General features: G+C 29.6%; 1 protein-coding gene across 5 annotated transcripts in view; it reads right to left on the minus strand.

Moving 5' to 3' along the window:
* Positions 1-20,549, minus strand: part of cora (erythrocyte membrane protein band 4.1 like coracle) — a 208,161-nt gene that overhangs the window by 24,619 nt on the left and 162,993 nt on the right. For all 5 annotated transcript variants that reach the window (XM_075365229.1, XM_075365232.1, XM_075365231.1 and 2 more), the window contains 3 exons: positions 19,082-19,173; positions 8,943-9,117; positions 4,593-5,954 (listed from right to left, as the gene is read on the minus strand). In XM_075365229.1, coding sequence (XP_075221344.1) covers positions 4,593-5,954; positions 8,943-9,117; positions 19,082-19,173 — 1,629 coding nt within the window. The remainder of the gene's footprint in view (positions 1-4,592; positions 5,955-8,942; positions 9,118-19,081; positions 19,174-20,549) is intronic.

A 20,549-nucleotide genomic window follows, 5' to 3' on the forward strand; every position in this document is an offset into this window, starting at 1 on the left:
TTTTTTAATACTTAATTTCCTTTTTTGTTCCATTTGGTTAAAAGTTTCTTTATTTGACTACATATGACATTATTTTACTTAGCTCATTAGTATATCAATTTTATTTTACCTTTTTTGTTTTTAATAACTTAAAAGTAATTTTTATTTTATTATTAGACTACTATTAATTGTTTTATAACTTGTAATTCTACATAGTTCCTAAACACTCCGGCACATACTGTCTACACAGTTCTATAAGTCTTTTTCAGATGAGTAACTGGCATATTACAGTATTTTTATTTGCTGTAATGTTATAATTCAATTTTCTTTTAAGTAAATCAATATTCTTTTTTTAAAAAAATTTATTATCTTGAATAGATATTCTCAACTTCAAGAATGTGAAGGTTACGAGTAGGAATGTTAATTAACTTTTGTCCTATATTATTTCTGCATGTATAAAAATATTATTAACTGTACATTAATTAAATATTAATTAGCAATATTTTATAACATAAATGTACTAGAAAACTAATCTAATTGTAGAAACAAAGAATGAAAGGGAATTAACTTTACTGATAACTTTATAGAAACAAATACACTTCAAGACTGGCCTGCCGGCTAGTCTAGTAATTAACTTGTTGGCGCAATCAGTTATTTATAAGCTCATTTTCAAAGTTGAAGGTTATGACATCTAAATCCTAGTAAAGCTAGTTGTTTATATATGGATTTGAATAGTAATTAGTGGATAGTAGTATAATTTGGTAGTTGAGATTCAATTAACCACATGTATCAGGAATGGTTGACCTGCAGCAGTACAAAACAACTCATTTAAATGTCAGATACATTGTTTGTGGTTCGATTAGGATATTGAGAGATTGACAGTTGAAAATGTTTATATAATTACAATTTATTAGTTAAAGAACATAAGTAAAACAAGACAAATCAATAATAATAATAATAATATTATATTATATAATAATGATGACGACGACGATAATAATAATAAGAATAATAATAAAACAAATAATAAAAACAGTAATCATAACCACAATAACAATAATAATAAAAAACAGTGATTACATACAAAACAGAATTTAAAGTAATTATCAGGATTTATTCACAGGTACATAAATGAAAGGCAGAATTCAGTCCCATTGACAAAAGGCATTAGCATGACTGCTAGGCTTAACATTTTTAACCACTAGTCTTGTATTGAGAACAACAGCACAATGGAAAATACAAATATAAAGTTCTTTCACAGCAAATACCTTTGATGTTCATAAATAAAACTATCCTAACAGTTTATAAGTGAAATTTAGTACATTATCTCTTTCACTGATAGTCTAACAGTAACTCACTGAACCATTTCTTGTTTTCATGTACAGTCCACATTGGAATTACTTGTGATATCACCTTAATCGCATCGAACGTGTACGCCTAGAAATTCGCTTCTTCACTGACCTCACAGAATACTCTTGCGGACTGACATCTCACAGAACTCTCCTCGCCAACTCTCATCATAATGTCTTGCTTAAGACTGATTTTGCAGGACTGATTTCAACTGATCTTCCTCGGAGTATTTATAATCCTATCTTCTTTACCTGTTGGACTGGACCCAACTCAAAGCGTTAGAATGATCGTCCGCCCTAACACGTTCCCATGAAATTCCAACCTGGTCCAGTAACCCTTTTCACGGAACAAACATTTGTTTAGGTGTGTTAGTGGGCAGTTTTACAAAAGAAGATTGTTAAATGAACCTGTTATCTTTACAAAAAAGGGTTTCTTTTAGCCCCTTTCTGGATTCTCCTATTATTATATTTTCTATTACTTTCTTCTTAATTGGTAGGAATCCTTTACTCAGGTCCATTATACTGGTCTTGTTACACTATCATCATCTCATTGGGCAGTGGGAAGGTTGCTTATTCACTTGTTGAACAGATTGCAATGTACATATTAAAAAAAAAAATTATTTAAAATATGATATTAAATATGTTAATTTAACAAAATTTATAAATTATTAAAAAATTAATACTTAATAATCTACCTTTATTTCCTTTATGAAATTCATAGGGATCTATTAAGCTTCCATAAGACAGTTTGCCTATAAATATAGCAGTTCCCAAGTAAAGGATTACTTTTTGACATTTAAAAAAAAAGTTTATAAATAAAAAGAAAAGAGGTAGTTATGCAAATTATCAAGAGACACTATTGGTACCAATAGCCAATTGTGATGATGCTCACAATTTGTCAACCAATATGTGAGAATTACCTTCAGTGTAAATAGTACAAAATTCTGTTCTGCTCAGCACATGTTATTTATCCTAAATTATTATGGAGGGGAAACTGAAACCAAATATAATTTTTTTGCCATTTTTTTTTCTTTTTAATGAATTTCTTTCACAGTTAACAGCATTCATTACTTAAGACACAATAACCAAATCTTTATAGAAAATGTTAATCTACTTGACACAAAAAAAAAACTGTTAAATGATAAGTAAATAGTATCAATATCTTCCTACTTAAATAGACTTCATAAACAAAAATTAATCAAATGTGTTCTAATAAATGTCATGTCTTGACATACAAGATTTCATTTCCAAAAGCAGAAGCTTTTATAAAACAGTCTGATTATAAATTTGAGGACTATTTGAATTTTAATACTTTACTTTCTGTTTTAAATATCTTTAACACTTTCAGACCTATGCTTGAGTATATGAAAAGTAATTTGCTCATACAGCCAAAGCCTGAGTGTAGATTGGTGTCTTCATTAAAATTAGCAGTTATTACTGAATGTGTAAGTGTACATTCATTGCTAGGATCTTAGAGTTATATAGTGGTTCATTAAGAATGATTCAGTAAGGTTTTATCTGCTACCTTACAGGTAGTTTTGGATATCATGAAAATTTTGTTGAAGCATGTTCAGTAATATTTGATGTTATTGATTGCTATTACAGTGAACTGACTGCATTTTTTAATTCATGTTTTTTGTGTACCTATCTTTGTGTTTATCATTGTAGTTATACAGATGACACAAAAACCACGAATTTTTTTAAAATGCAACAAAAAATTCTATTGACAGAAACCTAACCATTACATTTAAAAAATATATAATATCAAATCATCAGAATACCTAATATAATTTTTGAAAATTACATCAGGTAGATGGCATCCTCTGCTATGTATGCAGTCTGCCAATATGCCACTGAGGTTCCGCTATTGCTCACTGCACAAATTTCATCTTGAATTGCTTGTTTCAATTCACTCACTGTTTTCAGCTGACTTATAGACCACAGGAAAAAATCACACAAGAAAAAATCACAAACTGACAATTCTGGTGATCTTGGGGGCCAGGAAATGTCACCAAATCTTGAGATGACATGGTTACCAAATAATTCTCGTACAGCTGCCATTGATTGCCTTGCAGTGTGTGACGTTGCACCATCCTGTTGAAACCAGGCTTTGTGTTGGTTAGGGAAATTGTTCAATGCAGGTGAAACAAGATTGCAGCATGTAAACATACTTATCCGAAGTGACATTCATCATGATCCTCTCCTCATTTTAGGAGAAGTATGGTCTGATGAACCCATACGATGAAACTGCGTATCATACCTTGCTGCTCTGTAAAGTGTTCATGAGCTTCACTGGGGTTGCTGTCTGCCTAGTAAGCATAGAAGATCTGCTTGTTCACGTAAATTGTTTGATGAAAATGTGTCTTCTGACATCCATAGCTTTTCTAGAAATTCGTTGTTCTCATTAATGCTTGCCATAATTTTTTGACAGAAATCAAAGCAGAACTGGTGATCGTTCAGTTCTTACATGATCTGTAACTTGCAAGAATGAAACTTTAAGTTGAAATGAAGAATTCGGGGAACACTATCTCAGGACAATCTGACCATAGCTACTTGTTTATGAATCAAACACTGTGGGGCTCTGTACAACTGAAATGCATACAGCCTCAATATTGTATGGAGTAAGAGGACTTGTTAGTCATCCTGTCAATTTCTTTTTCGAGGTTGATCCAGTATCTTTAAAGTTTTCATCATGTTTAGATGGAACTTGCTCTAAATTGTAATGCTGTCAGAAATCCCTCTGTACACCTTCCAAATTATTGTTGGTTTTGTAAAACACTTATAAGGTGAAAACACACTGTTGACCACTCCATTGCTCCATGGTGACTGAGTGGCAAGATTGCCTCTGCATAAAGGAATCCTGCCAACTGTACATTGGCTGCCACTATGCATTTCAAAAGTTTTTTTTTTGTGTCACTTTGTATACATCCAGGTTTCCTCTCTAACCTACCGGGTTGGTCTAGTGGTGAACACGTCTTCCCAAATCAGCTGATTAGGAAGTTGAGAGTTCCAGCGTTCAAGTCCTAGTAAAGCCAGCTATTTCTACACAGACTTGAATACTAGATCGTGGATACCGGTGTTCTTTGGTGGTTGGGTTTCAATTAACCACACATCTCAGGAATCTGAATTAAGACTTTATTTACTGTATAATAATTACACATAGGCCAGTAATCAAGCAGCATACTTTTGTATGCACACTAATAACTAACTGGCATTTACTATTAAATACTTCATTAAAAAGAAATCACATTAAAGGTTACTTACCTTGCTAGTATGTGTGGAAAGTGTTACTTCGCCAGATTGAAGGTTTTCAACTTTTTCTTCAATATTCTGTGTGACTCCTTCACGATCTTTAACAACACTCTGTTTTGTAGTTGTCTTGACAATCTTTGGCCCACCAGGACGAAGTTCAGAAGTCTCCTCAATTATTATTGTTCCTGGTGCAGAAGCAGCGGATCGTTCAGCTGCTAGAAAATCTTTTGTAGCACGTGGAGAATCAGCACTTCCAAATGGATGTATACCGTCTCTGAGACCATCATCATAACTGAAAGTTGTGTTTCTTGAATCTTTTGGTGAAAATTTGTCACCGGACTGCAGTCCAGAACCAGCATGTAAAGGTTGTTGGTAATCTTTTCCAGAATGAAATATGCCTCCACCTTTCATATCCAATGCACGTTTAGCTCCTGGAGATAAATTACCCTCACTCGATCGAGCTTGTTCTTTTCGAGCAGCAGATTCAACATAATCTAATCCAGGAGTTCGTAATTTCTGTGATGCTATTAAATCTGGTTCACCACCTGTTCCACTATTTGTTTTTTCTAATAGTATTTTTCGCTTTTCTGCAGCTGTTTCGGCAACTTTTTGTGCTTCACCTGGAGCATAATTAAAAGCTAAACCAGTTGCTTTTTTAACAGGGGATCCTAATGAAGTTTCTTTTCCAGGAGATGAAGGTTTCTTTTCACGATCTTCATATGTAAATGCTCCGACTAAAGATTTTCCTGACTTTTTTCCTGCTTCATCTGAAGTTTCTAAATAGTTATATGGCTTAACATATTCATGAGGGTAACCAGAAGTTTCAGACGATAACGTCACATCAGTGTCAATTTGTTTCTTATCAGCATCTGACTTTTCAGGGGTAGTTAGTGCTGAACCATCACTTGATTGACTTAATAAAGAACGTTCTTTGTCACTATCCAGAGTAGATAAGCTGTCATCGTGCTTTTTCTTACTTTTACTGTCTTTCTGTTTTTTATCTTTACTCTTTTTATCTTTATCTTTCTTTTCCTTTTCTTCCTTACTTTTTTTATCTTTGTCTTTCTTTTCTTTTTCTTTCTTTTCTTTACCTTCCTTTTCCTTCTTTTCTTTTTCTTTCTTTTCTTTCTCACCCTTTACTTTTACCTTTTTGTCCTTTTCTTCTTTATCTTTCTTGTCTTTTTCCTTTTCTTTTTTATCTTTTGATTCTTTGTCTAATTTTTCATTTTGTTTTTCTTTTACATCTTTACTTTTTCTAAATATATCTAATGGACTTACAGTTTCCTTTTCTTTTTCTTTATTTTTTTCTTTTAAGCTTTTAGCTTCTTTATCCTTATCTTTCTGATTTCTTGCAAATAAGAAACTCGTAGGACTCTGTTGAATGAGGCAGGTGGGAAGATGAAAATAAAAAAGAAAGAAAAATAAAGAATCAGACATGCAAATACTACACATAAGCAAATACATATAAATATTACAAAAAAAAAAATAAATAAACAATATAAAAAACAAAAATAAAAATAAAAACTATTACGACAAAACAGACATAGCAATCATAAAATGCTTAAAATTTAATCATCATCAGCAATGCACAATACAATAATGGAGAAACTACTCTTTTATATTCTCTACAAGGCAGCAAATTTCATAACAGAATGATGTTTCTTATTACATCTTTTTTATATTTTTATTTTACTTTAACAGATATTCAAAAACCCACCATAAAGTATTAAAATATGCAGCTAAAAATTTAAAAATACTTGTATATAAATATTTTATCTTACAGCCACGTCACAAAAATTTCTAATTTTTTAATTGGCAGTGAATTCAGCAACAATGAGCCAGTCAAGAATGAGATACAAGAATGGTTAAGGTACAGAGATGAACAGCTCTTTACTACTGGAATAAGAAAGCTCACAGAAAGATGGGATAATTACCTAAAATGTAGTCAGGATTATGTTAGTTTCACTGTCATCGTCACTAAATAAATACAAATTTTTCAACAGTCATTTGTCTAATTACTGAATGAGCCATTTAAATATAACAGAAAAACTTTTACTCAAACAGAAATGAACTTGAAACAAATCACAACTCAACCATTCTGTTTCAAATTGATAATTAATATAATCAGCTTACTTATTTTAAAATTCAGATAACTTTCAACAGGTAAAAAAGTAAACACTAAAAAATAATTTTGTAAAATTACATTATGTATACAAGGTATAACACATTAGAAAAGTATAAACATTTAATGTCATTTGACAGTTTGATCAGACTGATATTTAATTTAAATTTAGGTCCAAATCAAATATTTAAACACAGGCATGAACATTAAGTTAAATGCATATGTACACATATGTTTTTTCTGAGATTTACTGGAATAATAATATTATTAAAACAAAAGCAATAAATTCTACAGCTATGTTTTGTGATCAGTTTATTAGAAGGGTGTACATAAAAGAATAGTAATATAATACATAACGCAAGACTACTTCATATTCATGAAAATAAGAAACATCCTCTTTTTACAGACAAAAATAAAAAAAGATATTCAACAGAGTAAGGCTGTTTTATAAAATACTGTCTATTCAATAAAGTTTTAATAACATTTTTATTCTGTAATGATCTTGGGGTGAAAAAGTCACAAACATAAAGACACTGAAGAGAAAACAACTTTACAAAAAAATTGCTTGGCAATCAAAAAAGTTGTCATACAAGGTTATTAATAAAATACTAAACTTCTGTAACCAGAGCAGTGACCAATGCAAGGAAAGTGCAGTGACTGACAAATGGCACTGGCTAGCAATAATCTTTTTAAACAAAACACCATTTTCTTGGTACCATTGTTAGTCATTATATTATGACAGCTGAAGTAATAACCATTAAGTAGATTTTTACCAAAGTGAACATGAGATCTTGACAGTATTTATGTTAAATTTACTTTTAAACTCTCGAAGTTACAGACATTTCACATGCTTCTCCAAACATATAGGAAATACTGTACTGTCTGCAGAGCTATGAATGGTACAATTGTTTTAAAGCAGGCATAACATTGACTAATAAAGATTCCAGATCTGGACAACCTTCTATTTCAATAGATGATGATCATATCACAGCAATTCAAGCTAAGATTCATTTGAAAATCATCATGTAACTGACCAAAAGGTTACTGACGAAGTGAGAATCAGCATGCAGTAATGCCATGTGATTTTAAGAAGAAAATTTGACATGTATCTTATCATCTAAAACTTGCTCTGAATGTTTGTTGATTGTCAGGAAGAGAGCCATGAAGTTATCAGTCAAGAACTACTTGACTGAGCCAGTAACAATAGAAACATCTTGGGAAACATAATAATGGGAAATGAGATATAGCTTTATGGCTATGTTGTTGAAACTAGGTGCAACTGATGGGGGAAAAGGACTGCCCTGGCCAAAAATGTATGCGTGAGTTGGGAAAACAGCAAGAAGGCGTTAGCAATTTTTTTGACTGGAAAGGCTTTGTCCATTATGAATTTATTTTACACAGTTGGACAGTAAGTAAGGAGTTCTAAGATAAGCAGAAGTTTTTAAGGTGTTTGAGGGATACTGTGTATAAGAAGAAGCCCCATATTTGGATGTTGCATCAAAATGTGCCAATTTACACATCCTTCCTCTTCCACAATTATCACGATTATTACGAGAAAACCATTGTGCCTGTGGCAGAAATTACATTAAAGGAGGACAGATCCACCTAATGAAGTAATGAAATTTTAAATGAACAAATTCATTTTTAAAAAAATATATCTCATTTATTTTAATAATTAATTTAAAATAAAATATTTAAATCTTGTATTTTAATATTGCAATGAAGGATTCCATTAACGTACACAACTACACTTTTAGAAGAAGTAAATAATTTATAACAAAGATGTTAAAAATTCTAGAAGATTAAAGACTTCAAGATAGAAAAATCAGTACGTTTCTCCATAATTAAATTAGTATGATTTTATAGTTGTAAAATTTCATTGCATGTAATTGCAATTACTTTCACAATTTAAAAAAATAGAAAACAAACTTGAAAAACTACAATTGATACTGACTAACATCTATATCAAACTAGCTCTAAGGTAAACATCACAATTTACAAATACAATTGGCATAAAAATAAAATTAACAAAAAATTACAAAAACTAATAAAACAAATTTTTCAAAATATCTTCAATTTATTGAATAAATCTAACATTAACAGAAAAAAAAAAGATGTAGTTTTCATGCTGTACTTTTTGTAACGGGTAAAAAATAATAAATTGAAGAGAGAAGAAAAGATTAAGATTAAAGAAAATTAACATCAGTTGAAAATAAACTACAAAAAAATAATTAACTGACCTTGAGCTTTGAACTTATTTTATCTTGATTTTTATCTTTATCTTTTGAATCTTCTTTGTCATTAGTGGCAATGAGATCAGACTGTGATTCAATCAGATTTGTCTTTGATGAAATGTCACCAGCATTCAAATTTTCCTTTTCAGCATCAATATCGCTACTTTCATTTGGTAAACCGCTAAAACAAAAATTTCAAACTTAATTGAAAATATTCTTTTTATCAATAACTGTAAGTAAAATAGTTTAATCAAAACTTTTTGTTACAGAAAAATCATTATTTAACAATAATAATATTGCATTGAGGGCCCTGTTCCACTGAACTCAATATTAATAATTTACACGGAAGAAATTTCTAGCACAAGATAAATATGGCAATATGACATATCAACCACATGTGGATTATCAGCCCAATGACAAATTGTCTGCATATCTTTATTCAATAACTAATGTTTGGAATCATTTCATCCTTTTCACTGATGATAAATCTGCTATATAATTCTCCTTCAAATTGGGTAGAGTGTGAACTGAGTTGAGTAATGGTAAAGGAACACAATGATTTTTGGAGTCTTAATGAGTAAAAAAAAATAATGTAAATGGTAACAGAAAAACAGTATGGATCCAATGAAGAAGATGAACACAAGAGAAGCAACTGGGCTAATAATTACTAGTGAGGGAGAGGTACATGTAAAGGAATAAGTAACGGTTTAACAGATGTAAAAAGCATGTCAAATTTGATAAACTAATGTAAATATTAAGAAGCCAAAGAGTAGAATTAAAAATAGAAGATAATAAAATAATTGTACCTGTATTAGAAAATGGCTATGAAATAATGGATGCTCAAACTGAGTGGTTTGACTTAGGAAGGGGAGAAAGGCAAGGTTGCTGTCTGTTGTTAGCCTTGTTTATAATATGTATGTTGAAGATCAAAAATGTTTCAGAAGTAATCAATGTAAAACGAAAGGAGAATAAAAGATTTAGAAATGATATGGTATTTTAGAACATGGGATTTTAAAAGATGTTTTAAAAATTAATAACACTATGACAATATGGAATAAGAAAATAATGAACAACAGGATAACTAAAGTAATAAAGATAGCTGACAATAGCTAGTGTATATATGTGCAAAAGATGAAAGAATTGAACTAATGCAAGAGTAGATACTTTGTATCACACTAACAGAAGACTGTAAAAATTGAAATGAAATAGAAACAAGAACAATAGCTAAGGATGTTACAATGTCCCTACAGAATGGGATGGAAGCTATACCTCCTCTTTGGCTTGGCTGCCCCCTTGAACACAGATCTATTTAATTTTTAAATTATTAACATGAAGTCTCTAAACTATTAATGAAAGGTGGAATTCAAACAAGAATATTATGCTAATACAAATATCAAAACTGTAATAGAGTAAGTTAACTATGGCCGTAAAATGTATCATCATAACTTAACTAGTACTTTTTATTAAGCTTTGCAAAAAGTACTAGTTAATGTTATGATCATACATTTTATCGCTATAGTTAATTTACATTTGTAAGTTATACTTAACGTACACTTTTCCCTCCCAATGACATCCTTTCTACTCCCTGATTGCCTCAGTGATCAGGTGATAAAGAAATAATGCACCACAATTACAAAATTTTTCAAATGCTGCCATAGTACACTGTATATGTATACTAGCAGGAAAAATGATCAATCTTCTAAAACAGATAAGTAAGAAGTGATACCATACCACATAGAATTTTCTAAATAACTGAACAATAAAACATAAGGAAACATTATTCTATGCTAAGACCAATCTTCTAAGCTCTATATAAGATCTTGATTATTAGCAAATCAACATAAAAAATTACTTGTATTTATATAATGTATTAATCGTTTATGTTTAGTATCATATGTATCATAAATATATACATATATATTTTTTTCTGAAAATTCAAATGATTCATCAACATATTAACCACTGTGCTAATTAAACTGAAAAACAAAAACCAAAACACACAACACCAGAAAAACCTAAAAACTAATACCAATAGTCAACTATTGGGACTTCCATGGGATCCTGCATCATCAGTCGGTACATAATTCTATAATTACATCAACAAATAACAAAAACAAAAAAGAAACAGAAACTTAAAAATTTAGAAAGCATGTAACAACCACAAAACTTGTAACACAACTTCACTGCTATACTGAAATTATGTAAATTTAAAACATCATACAACTAAGTTTGTAAACATTGGTACCAACTAATACAACCCATTATGTCTTTAAATAAAATATAATCTTCAAAAAAGACCTGAAGGTTAATAATTTCATAATTTTTTAAAAATGTATTAATATAATATTTTTTCATATATATTCATTTTTCTACCGTTATAAATTAAAAAATTTCTAAATTAATTTATAATCGCTAATACTATGCCTACATTGCACCAAATGGTCGGCCACAACCTAATGTATATCTAAACACCTCTCTTTCCATTTGTGTAAGCATTATAATGTTCCAAAAATCTTTTTTAAAAGATCTGTTAAGTTTTACCAATATAAATTTTACTACATTCATTATATTTAATTTTATATATTCCCCTTAAATCCTTTCCATTATTATTATTCCTTAAATATTTTGTAATATGATTATTTATTTGTTTGTATGCTTTTTACATTTATTTTTATCATAAACATTGTTTATTTTTCTATTATTTTACTAGTGTTGTATTCTAAGAAAAAAACTATTAATAATCTCTTTTATTTCCTTGGTACAATTTTGTAGAACTACCAAGGTACTTTTATTCTCTGCTCTTTATACTTATATACCTTTTGTATAACTTTATCATCAAAACCATGAAATACATTTAGCATTAAATACTGCTATTTGTTTTATTACATCTATTTCTTTCTTACTTTATTTTCACTGTTCCTTGTATAATGTATAGTTCTAAAAATCAGGTTTTGATACGTATACATTTTTGTAACAATGGGTGATTAGGAATTACATGTATTGTAAAACTATTTGTAGTGTGTGTTTTCTAAAAACTGTTGTTTCTATAACGTTAGTTATGTTTATTTCAATTTCAATATCTATAAAATGCATTTATCTCACATTTCACATGTAAATTTTAAATTATCATTATAATTATTAAGTTCATCTAAAATGATCTAATGTTAATTATTTATAACTGGATTATATATGACCAAAATATCATCTACATGTCTTATCCATAATAGTACTTGGGGTGTACTCAATATGCCATGAACTAAAATACTTTTAAAATGTTGTATAAAAAATCTCTGACACGCTTGCAGAAATAGGTGAACACAGATAAACTTTTTTTTGTGAATATATTCAAAATAATTTTGGAAACAAATATTCCTCACAATGGTGATCAACGTATTTGTATACTCTGGGGGTTTCCTTTAAGTGATTTTCTTATTATTTCTATTGTTTTATCAACTGGTATATTAGGGTATATGTTCGTGACACATAACTTACCATTTTAGTGTTAAAATTAGCTTTAATAAATTTTAACTTATTTATGACTTTGTAACCATTTTTAACACAATGCTTATAATCAAGATTCATTTTTATTCTACAAATTTTAGTTATAAAATATGCAGGTGCTGTTTTAACATTTATTAATGGTCTTATAGGATTACTTATTTTATGTAACTTTGGTAATCCGGTAAATTTTAGGTATGATGGTGCCTTGAGTAATCTATTATCCTTAAACCTAATCTATTATCATAATTAAATACTGGTTTATGCTTAGATATTAAATCCTTTATAATTTTAAAATATTTGTTTGTCAGGTCTTTTATCACTTTAAAATAAATTTTGAATGTAATTATCCATAAGTTCTTTGTATTTATTTTTATACATAATGATTGGTGTATTAGTCTTAGCTGATTTTAATAATATTACATTATTATCATTAGCCCATTGATGTCATATTTAAATGCCTATACAGCTGACTTAGAAATCCTACTTAAATCCCCTGGCAGTATGTTGGGAACACAGTAATACATAAAAAATCATATAAAATCAATGAATACAGGTTTTCCAAAGAAAATATCTCACAGTTTCAATTACATTTGTTTTTCTCTCTATATTTGTTAGCCTTCTATATATATCTTGGAGAAGAATACCAATTACCTAAAAACAATGTGTAACCTTGGTCCAACATTGGTTCACACATGTCAATCACAATAGTACTGGCAGAAACAGTAGGATTTATCACATCATCACCTACACAAATTTTGAAACAAAAAACAATAGCCTCAACTAGATTAACAAATCTTATTCCAAATCTTGATAGTTTAGATCTATTACATTGCACAAATGAAAGGCGACCTCTGAATCATTAGATTTTCATCCAAAGCAATGTTCTAAGAAGGGAGATATAATTCGGAAAATTTTGTAGAAAAATATTTGCATGATAGGTCTAATTTTTTTTTAGTTTTTCATTTTCATTGTTGTTAGTAGTGAAATCCAAGAAACGTAATATTAGCTTGAATCTTTCTCTGCTCATTGTTTCGGGAAATATGAGTGAGTCAATACATCTATTTTTACTCAAATACAATTGGATATGCGATTTTCACACCTACAAATTTCATCACAAATTTTATCAAACAAAGGTTCAATATATTCTGAAAATATTTGAAGTTTTGAAGGTGGATCTGACTGAAACTTATTCAATATATATTGAATACCACAAAACCTTTTCTCTGCCATGATGGCTACTCAGGTCATCAAAAAATTATGAACAAAGAAATTATTTTATTTCAATAAGAAGCAGTGAGCAAGGCTAGAAAGGGGGGATTTACAAAAATCACATATCAGCACTTCACTACAGAATACATTGCAATGCCACCTATGAGCTACAAACTGAAATATATGCATGTATATGGAGCACTGCAGCATTGCGACCGGAGGTCATCATATGAATTATGTGCCAAAAAATCGTGACAACCTCTGGGCATCATATGATTCAAATGGGTTAAGCTTATTTTTTAGTTTAATAACCTCAAATTTTGTTATTTGTTTATTAACCATATAATGTTTTTTTCTCCCTCTATGAATCATGAGACCTTGCGGTTGGTGAGGGAGCTTGAGTGCTCAGTGAAACAGAGAAGCTGGACTGAAGGTGCAACCATATCTGAGAGGTATCTGTTGAGAGCTAGACTAAGGAATGATTCCTGAAAGAGGACAGCAGCTCTTTCAGTAGTTGTTACGGGCATAGGACAGGACGCCTTAAACGGCCATATCAACATCATTCAGTCTTCTGAGTACTGCGCAGCTGAAAGCAATGGAAAACTACAGCTGCTTTTTTTCCAAGAAAATGTAACTCTCTGCTATTTCATATAGCAATGATGCCTTCCTTGGTAAAATATTCCGGAGGTAAACTAGTCCCCTGTTCGGATCTCCGGGTGGGTACTACTGAGAGAGTCACCAGAAAATTAAAAAATAACATTCTACGAGTCGGAGCGAGGAATATTAGAAATCCAAAAAACATTGGTAGGGTAGAAAATTTAAAGAGGGAAATGGATAGGATAAATGTAGATGGAGTAGGAATTAGCGATGTTCGGTGGGAAGAGGGAAACGACTTTTGGGAAGTTGATTTTAGAATAATTAACTCAGCTTTAAATAATGGGCTGTCTTCTTCGAAGACAGGGACGAGAGTAGAGTATTTTAAAATGCATAGCGATAGAATCATTGTAATAAGGATAAAATTGAAACCTAAACAGACAACGATTATTAATGTCTATATGCCTACAAGCATCCATGATGACGATGAGGTAGTGTGTATATGAGAAATTGACGAAGCAATTAAACACATAAAAGGAGATGAAAATTTAATAATAGTTGCAAGCATTGGAAAAGGCAAGGAAGGAAATATAGTGGGTGAATATGGGCTGGCCAAAGGAATGAAAGCAGGGACCAACTTATAGAGTTTTGCATGAAGTACAATTTAGTAATTGCCAACACCCAGTTTAAGAATCATAATAGAAGAATATATACATGGAAAAAGCCAGGCAATACTGCAAGGTATCAGATAAATTATATCAAGGTTAAGCAAAGATTTAGAAATCAACTTGTCGACTGCTAAACTTACCCTGGAGCAAATATTGATAGCGACCATAATTTAGTGATAATGAAATGTAGATTGGGGTTTAAAAACCTGAAGAAAAGATGTCAGATAAATAAGTGGAATTTAAAGAAGCTTGATGAAGAGGAGGTAAAAAGGATTTTTGAGGAAGACATCACAAGAGATCTGAGTAAAAAAGACGAAGTAGAAAATATAGAAGAATGGGAGAATGTTAAAAAGGAAATTCTTAAATCAGCAGAAGCGAACTTAGGCGGAACAAAGAGAACTGGTAGAAAACCTTGGCTTTCAGACGATATATTGCAGCTGATGAATGAACGTAGAAAATATAAGAATGCTAGTGATGAAGAAAGTAAAAGGAACTATAGACAATTAAGAAATACTATAAACAGGAACTGCAAACTAGCGAAAGAAGAGTGGATTAAAGGAAAGTGTTCAGAAGGGGAAAGAGAAATGAACAATGGTAAAATAGACAGAGCATACAGTAAAGTTAAGGAAAATTTTGGGGTACATTAATTAAAATCTAATAATGTGTTAAACAAAGATAGTACACCGATTTATAATACAAAGGCAAAGTCGATAGGTGGGTGGAACATATTGAAGAGTTATACGGAGGAAATTAATCAGAAAATGGTGTTATAGAGGAAGTCAAAGAAGATAAAAGAGGAGAAACAATACTGAGATCTGAATTTAAGAGAGCATTAAAAGATTTGAATGGCAGGAAGGCTGGAATAAATGGAATACCTGCAGAATTATTGTGCAGTGCAGGTGAGGAAGCGATTGATAGATTACACAAACTGGTGTGTAATATTTATGAAAAAGGGGAAGTTCTGTCAGACTTCAAAAAGAGTGTTATAGTCATGATACCAAAGAAAGCAGGAGCAGATAAATGTGAAGAATACAGAACAATTAGCTTAACTAGCCATGCATCAAAAATCTTAACTGGAATTCTGTACAGAAGAATTGAGAGGAGTGGAAGAAGTGTTGGGAGAAGACCAATTTGGTTTCAGAAAAAGTATAGGGACAAGGGAAGCAATTTTAGGCCTCAGAATAAAAGTAGAAGGAAGATTAAAGAAAAACAAACCAACAAACTTGGCATTTATAGACCTAGAAAAGGCATTCGATAATGTAGACTGGAATTAAATGTTCAGCATTTTAAATAAATTACAGTATAAATACAGAGATAGAAGAACGATTGCTAACATTTACAGCAAGAGTAATAATTGAACAACATAAGAAAGAATTATTACGGAATAAGAAAGGGAGTCTGACAAGGATGTTTCCTATTCCCGTTACTTTTTAATCTTTACATAGAACTAGCAGTTAATGATGTTACAGAACAATTTAGATCCGGAGTAACAGTACTAGGTCAAAAGATAAAGATGCTACGATTTGCTGATGATATAGTAATTCTAGTCGAGAAAAAAGGATTTAGAAGAAACAATGAACGGCATGGATGAAGTCCTATGCAAGAAATACCGCATGAAAATAAACAAGAACAAAACGAAAGTAATGAAATGTAGTAGAAATAATGAAGATGGACCACTGAATGTGAAAATAGGAAGAGAAAAGATTATGGAGGTAGAAGAATTTTGTTATTTGGGAAAAAGAATTACTAAAGATGGACGAGGCAGGAATGATATAAAATGCCAAATAGCACAGGCAAAACAAGCTTTCAGTCAGAAATATAATTTGTTTACATCAAAAATTAATTTAAATGTCAGGAAAAGATTTTTGGAAGTATATGTTTGGAGTGTCGCTTTATATGTAAGTGAAACTTGGACGATCGGAGTACCTGAGAAAAAAAGATTAGAAGCTTTTGAAATGTGGTGCTATAGGAGAATGTTAAAAATCAGGTGAGTAGATAAAGTGACAAATGAAGTGTGTTGCAGCAAACCAATGAAGAAAGAAGCAATTGGAAAAATATAGTTAAAAGAAGAGATAGGCCACATGTTAAGGCATCCTGGAATAGTCACTTTAATATGCAAGGGTCAGGTAGAAGGAAAAAGTTTTGCAGGCAGGCAACATTTGGAATATGTAAAACAAATTGTTAGGGATGTAGGATGTAGGGGGTACAACCAAAATGAAATGACTAGCACTAGATGGGGAATCTTGGAGAGCTGCATCAAACCAGTCAAATGAGTGAAGACAAAAAAAAATGTTTTTTTATATTACGGCTAATTCCATACATTTCTTAATAAAATTAATCCAATCTTTCAATATCATGTTCCTATCAATTGTGATATTTTTAATATATTATACTTGCTATCATTTAAATTAAATTTGAGTGTTCAAAATTATAATTTTTTTTTTATCAAGAAATATATTAGAATAATTCTTATTTAATCCTCTTTCTTGTTTTTGAATCTATTAAAATTACTGTTATGAGAAATAGGTTTTTTAAAAATTTCTATGAAATAAATTTTGTATTGCATTACGATACTTATTGTTGTTATAATTTATTTATTTATTTTTTTGTCAAAAGTTTTATTTAATTTCTCTTTTTCAAAATCAATTAAATCTCTTATGTTCATATAAACGGAAAATCCCAACTCTTTAAGTATTTGTAAATGTAATGAATATAATATATTATTAACAAAAACCTTGTCCTTATAAACCTGTTTAATTACTTGTTTTAGTCTAAATTTTTCACATAATTCTTTTGTCTTTTTAATAAGTAAATAATTATTAAGGTTTTTATAATTAATTATTTTTTTTAATAATATTTCAATTTAATATTTTGTTTAGAATGCATATTAAAAATGAATAAAAATTGTTATAGAGATAAAAAAAGGATTAGCACATAAGGCTTGCACAAGGGAACTCTGAAAATTACTACTAAATGAAATTTGTTTACATTTGATTGGGATCATACTTAAACAATTTTTCATTGAGCAAGATTTTCTATTCTTTTATACGTTATAAAACTCTGGAAAATCATAATAACATGATTGCAGTCATTAAACTTGGCCCATATTGTACTAATACAAAAAGAAAGAAAATTACTTTTTTTTGATATGTCCCTTTTTTAATGTAATTATAAAATTATGTATCAAATGATGATACAAGATTCTGTGAAAGTCAATTATTGGTGTTTGATATAAAAATGTATGATTATGATATAAGTGTATACTTATCAAATAAATGTATGAGTTTTCAATACAATGAAAACTTATACACTTATTTCCATTACTGTTGTAATGGATGTGTGAAATATGAACAGTAACGGTATGTGATCAATCAGTAGTGAATTATCCACTCTAATGAACCTTACTTAGATTTTTCACTCCATTTTTGTCGCAGGACAGGGTATGGAATACCACATTTATGGTAATTCATGCACGTTTTTGACACACTTTTTTATCTAAAAGTAGATACGTGATTTATTCAAATAAATGATATTTAATTGACTAAATATCTCATTTTTGAATATTTATAAAAAAAATTTAAAATTTCAGGTGAATGAATTACACTAATCTTCATCATGAACACTTGCTGAACATTATGGATCATTTTGTCAAACTTGAGTCATTTATATATTTCAGTCATCACATACTACCATTATTTACGGAGAATTTCTACCAGATGAAATTTTTATATATTTGAATAGATCATATTAATATAATTTTTCATTGAGGAAGATTTTCTTTTCTTTTACACATTTTAAAAACTCAGGAAAATCATAATAACATAACTGCAGTCATTAAAGTTGGCCCATATTGCACTAATATAAACGGACGGGAACTGACTTTTCATTGTTAGTGAGAGTTCACTTATGAAAGCATTATGTACTAATCCCCTAAAACAGTTGTTTTTATCTCTTTAGAATAATTTTGATTAATTTTTATACACAATCTTTTTTTATACTGTGCATTCTAAACAAAAGATTACGCGTAGTGTTCTTCTAAATCATTAGTAGGTCCATCAAAATGATTCCATTAATCCACTGTTGGAACTGATTTCATAAGCTGTATTTTCTATGAGACACATTTAATGTTTTCTATACGAAGCACAAAAAACTGTAAAATTTTCTTTTACTTACTTTGCGTCTGCTTTGCTTTTTTCTTTCTTTTTATTTTTTCCAAAACTCAGACTTGCAGTCGGTAATACTGGAACACCTCCTGTAGGCTTAACCTGAGAGACAATATATAAAATAAATCATAAAAGTCAAATAAATAATCCTGAAAATAAAACATATATAAATAATACATTCAAGCTTATGTGCATTAAACACAGACTGAAAATACCCTCTACAATTCTGAAATCCTCTGTGGTGATCAAAAGAAAAAATACTTTCTGTATAAACCTTTTAAACAATCACTATTATTTTTTAATCTATAAATCTTTTGATCAATTTTCATAATCCTGTTATTTTTTTAAACTATTTTTATATAAAAATGAATAAGTTTAAAAAAAGATTCTTCTAATAGCCAGGAAAAAACGCCTCATATCTAACTCATGTATGTAAAAAAGTAATAAAGTAATTAATTTAGTTTCAGTGCATTTTCCTCAAGCAGCTTGTATCAGCTGCCAGTCAACTTTCTACTGTCCAAAATTATCAGAAACATTTTTGTATTGAAAAATTAACTTTATTTTTTATTAGTTATTTACAGAAATTGCACCTGAAATATAATTCTAGTTAATAATTAGAAACGTTTAATATTTTTTAATGTTTAAGTAATATTTAAAACACAAATTTTCATATTTAAATAACAATCTTGCAGTCCGTATGATTGTTATATCAATGTCCAGTTAAAAATGAAGAGTTTTTTGGAGGTAATCTGAATAATGATTCTTTTAATTTTTTTTTTTTTTATTGAATTGGAGGATGATTTTTTAGATCAATTTATTTAGATAACTTTATTAATGGGTGAGCAATAAAGGTTAAACAAAGAGTATCTACTTTACAGTACCATTTTTTCTTCTTTTTTTTTAATAGGATATTTTGATTCACTGACTAAATTAATTACATTCTGTAAGAGACAGCTACATGATTCCTGAAGGGAAATTTTATAAAAGACTGAATTTTATTTTGATATTTATCAAAATTGGGTGAACGTTTTCTCAAGATCTAAAATGTAATGTAAATAAAAAAAAAATATAATGTAGAATTTTACTGTAATATAATTCTCACAGGTTTATGATTGACAGTAATATACTTACAACAAATACTATTATGTGCTACAATTACAATAAAGTTTAATCTGTAAATAATTGCTAAAATGGATTTGGTATTCATGTTAACTTTTTATTTCATAGAAAACTAAAGCAAAGGGATTTTTCTTAAAGTAATTTTTTTCTTCAATTTGTGTCTGTTTTACTGTTGTTATTAAAACTGTGCGCACATGAAATAATCTTCTTAAATGAAATTTGAAAAATTATATTATTTAAAATAGATATAGAAATTTACATGATTGAAATTTTAGCAATGTTTCCTATTTCTTCATTTGAAATATTTACTAGTAGGCTACCTTCTCTTGAAAGACGGAATTTTTGCTTTTACTCACTCA

Source organism: Lycorma delicatula, chromosome 1 (genome assembly GCF_047948215.1).
Source record: "Lycorma delicatula isolate Av1 chromosome 1, ASM4794821v1, whole genome shotgun sequence".
NCBI lineage: Eukaryota > Metazoa > Arthropoda > Insecta > Hemiptera > Fulgoridae > Lycorma > Lycorma delicatula.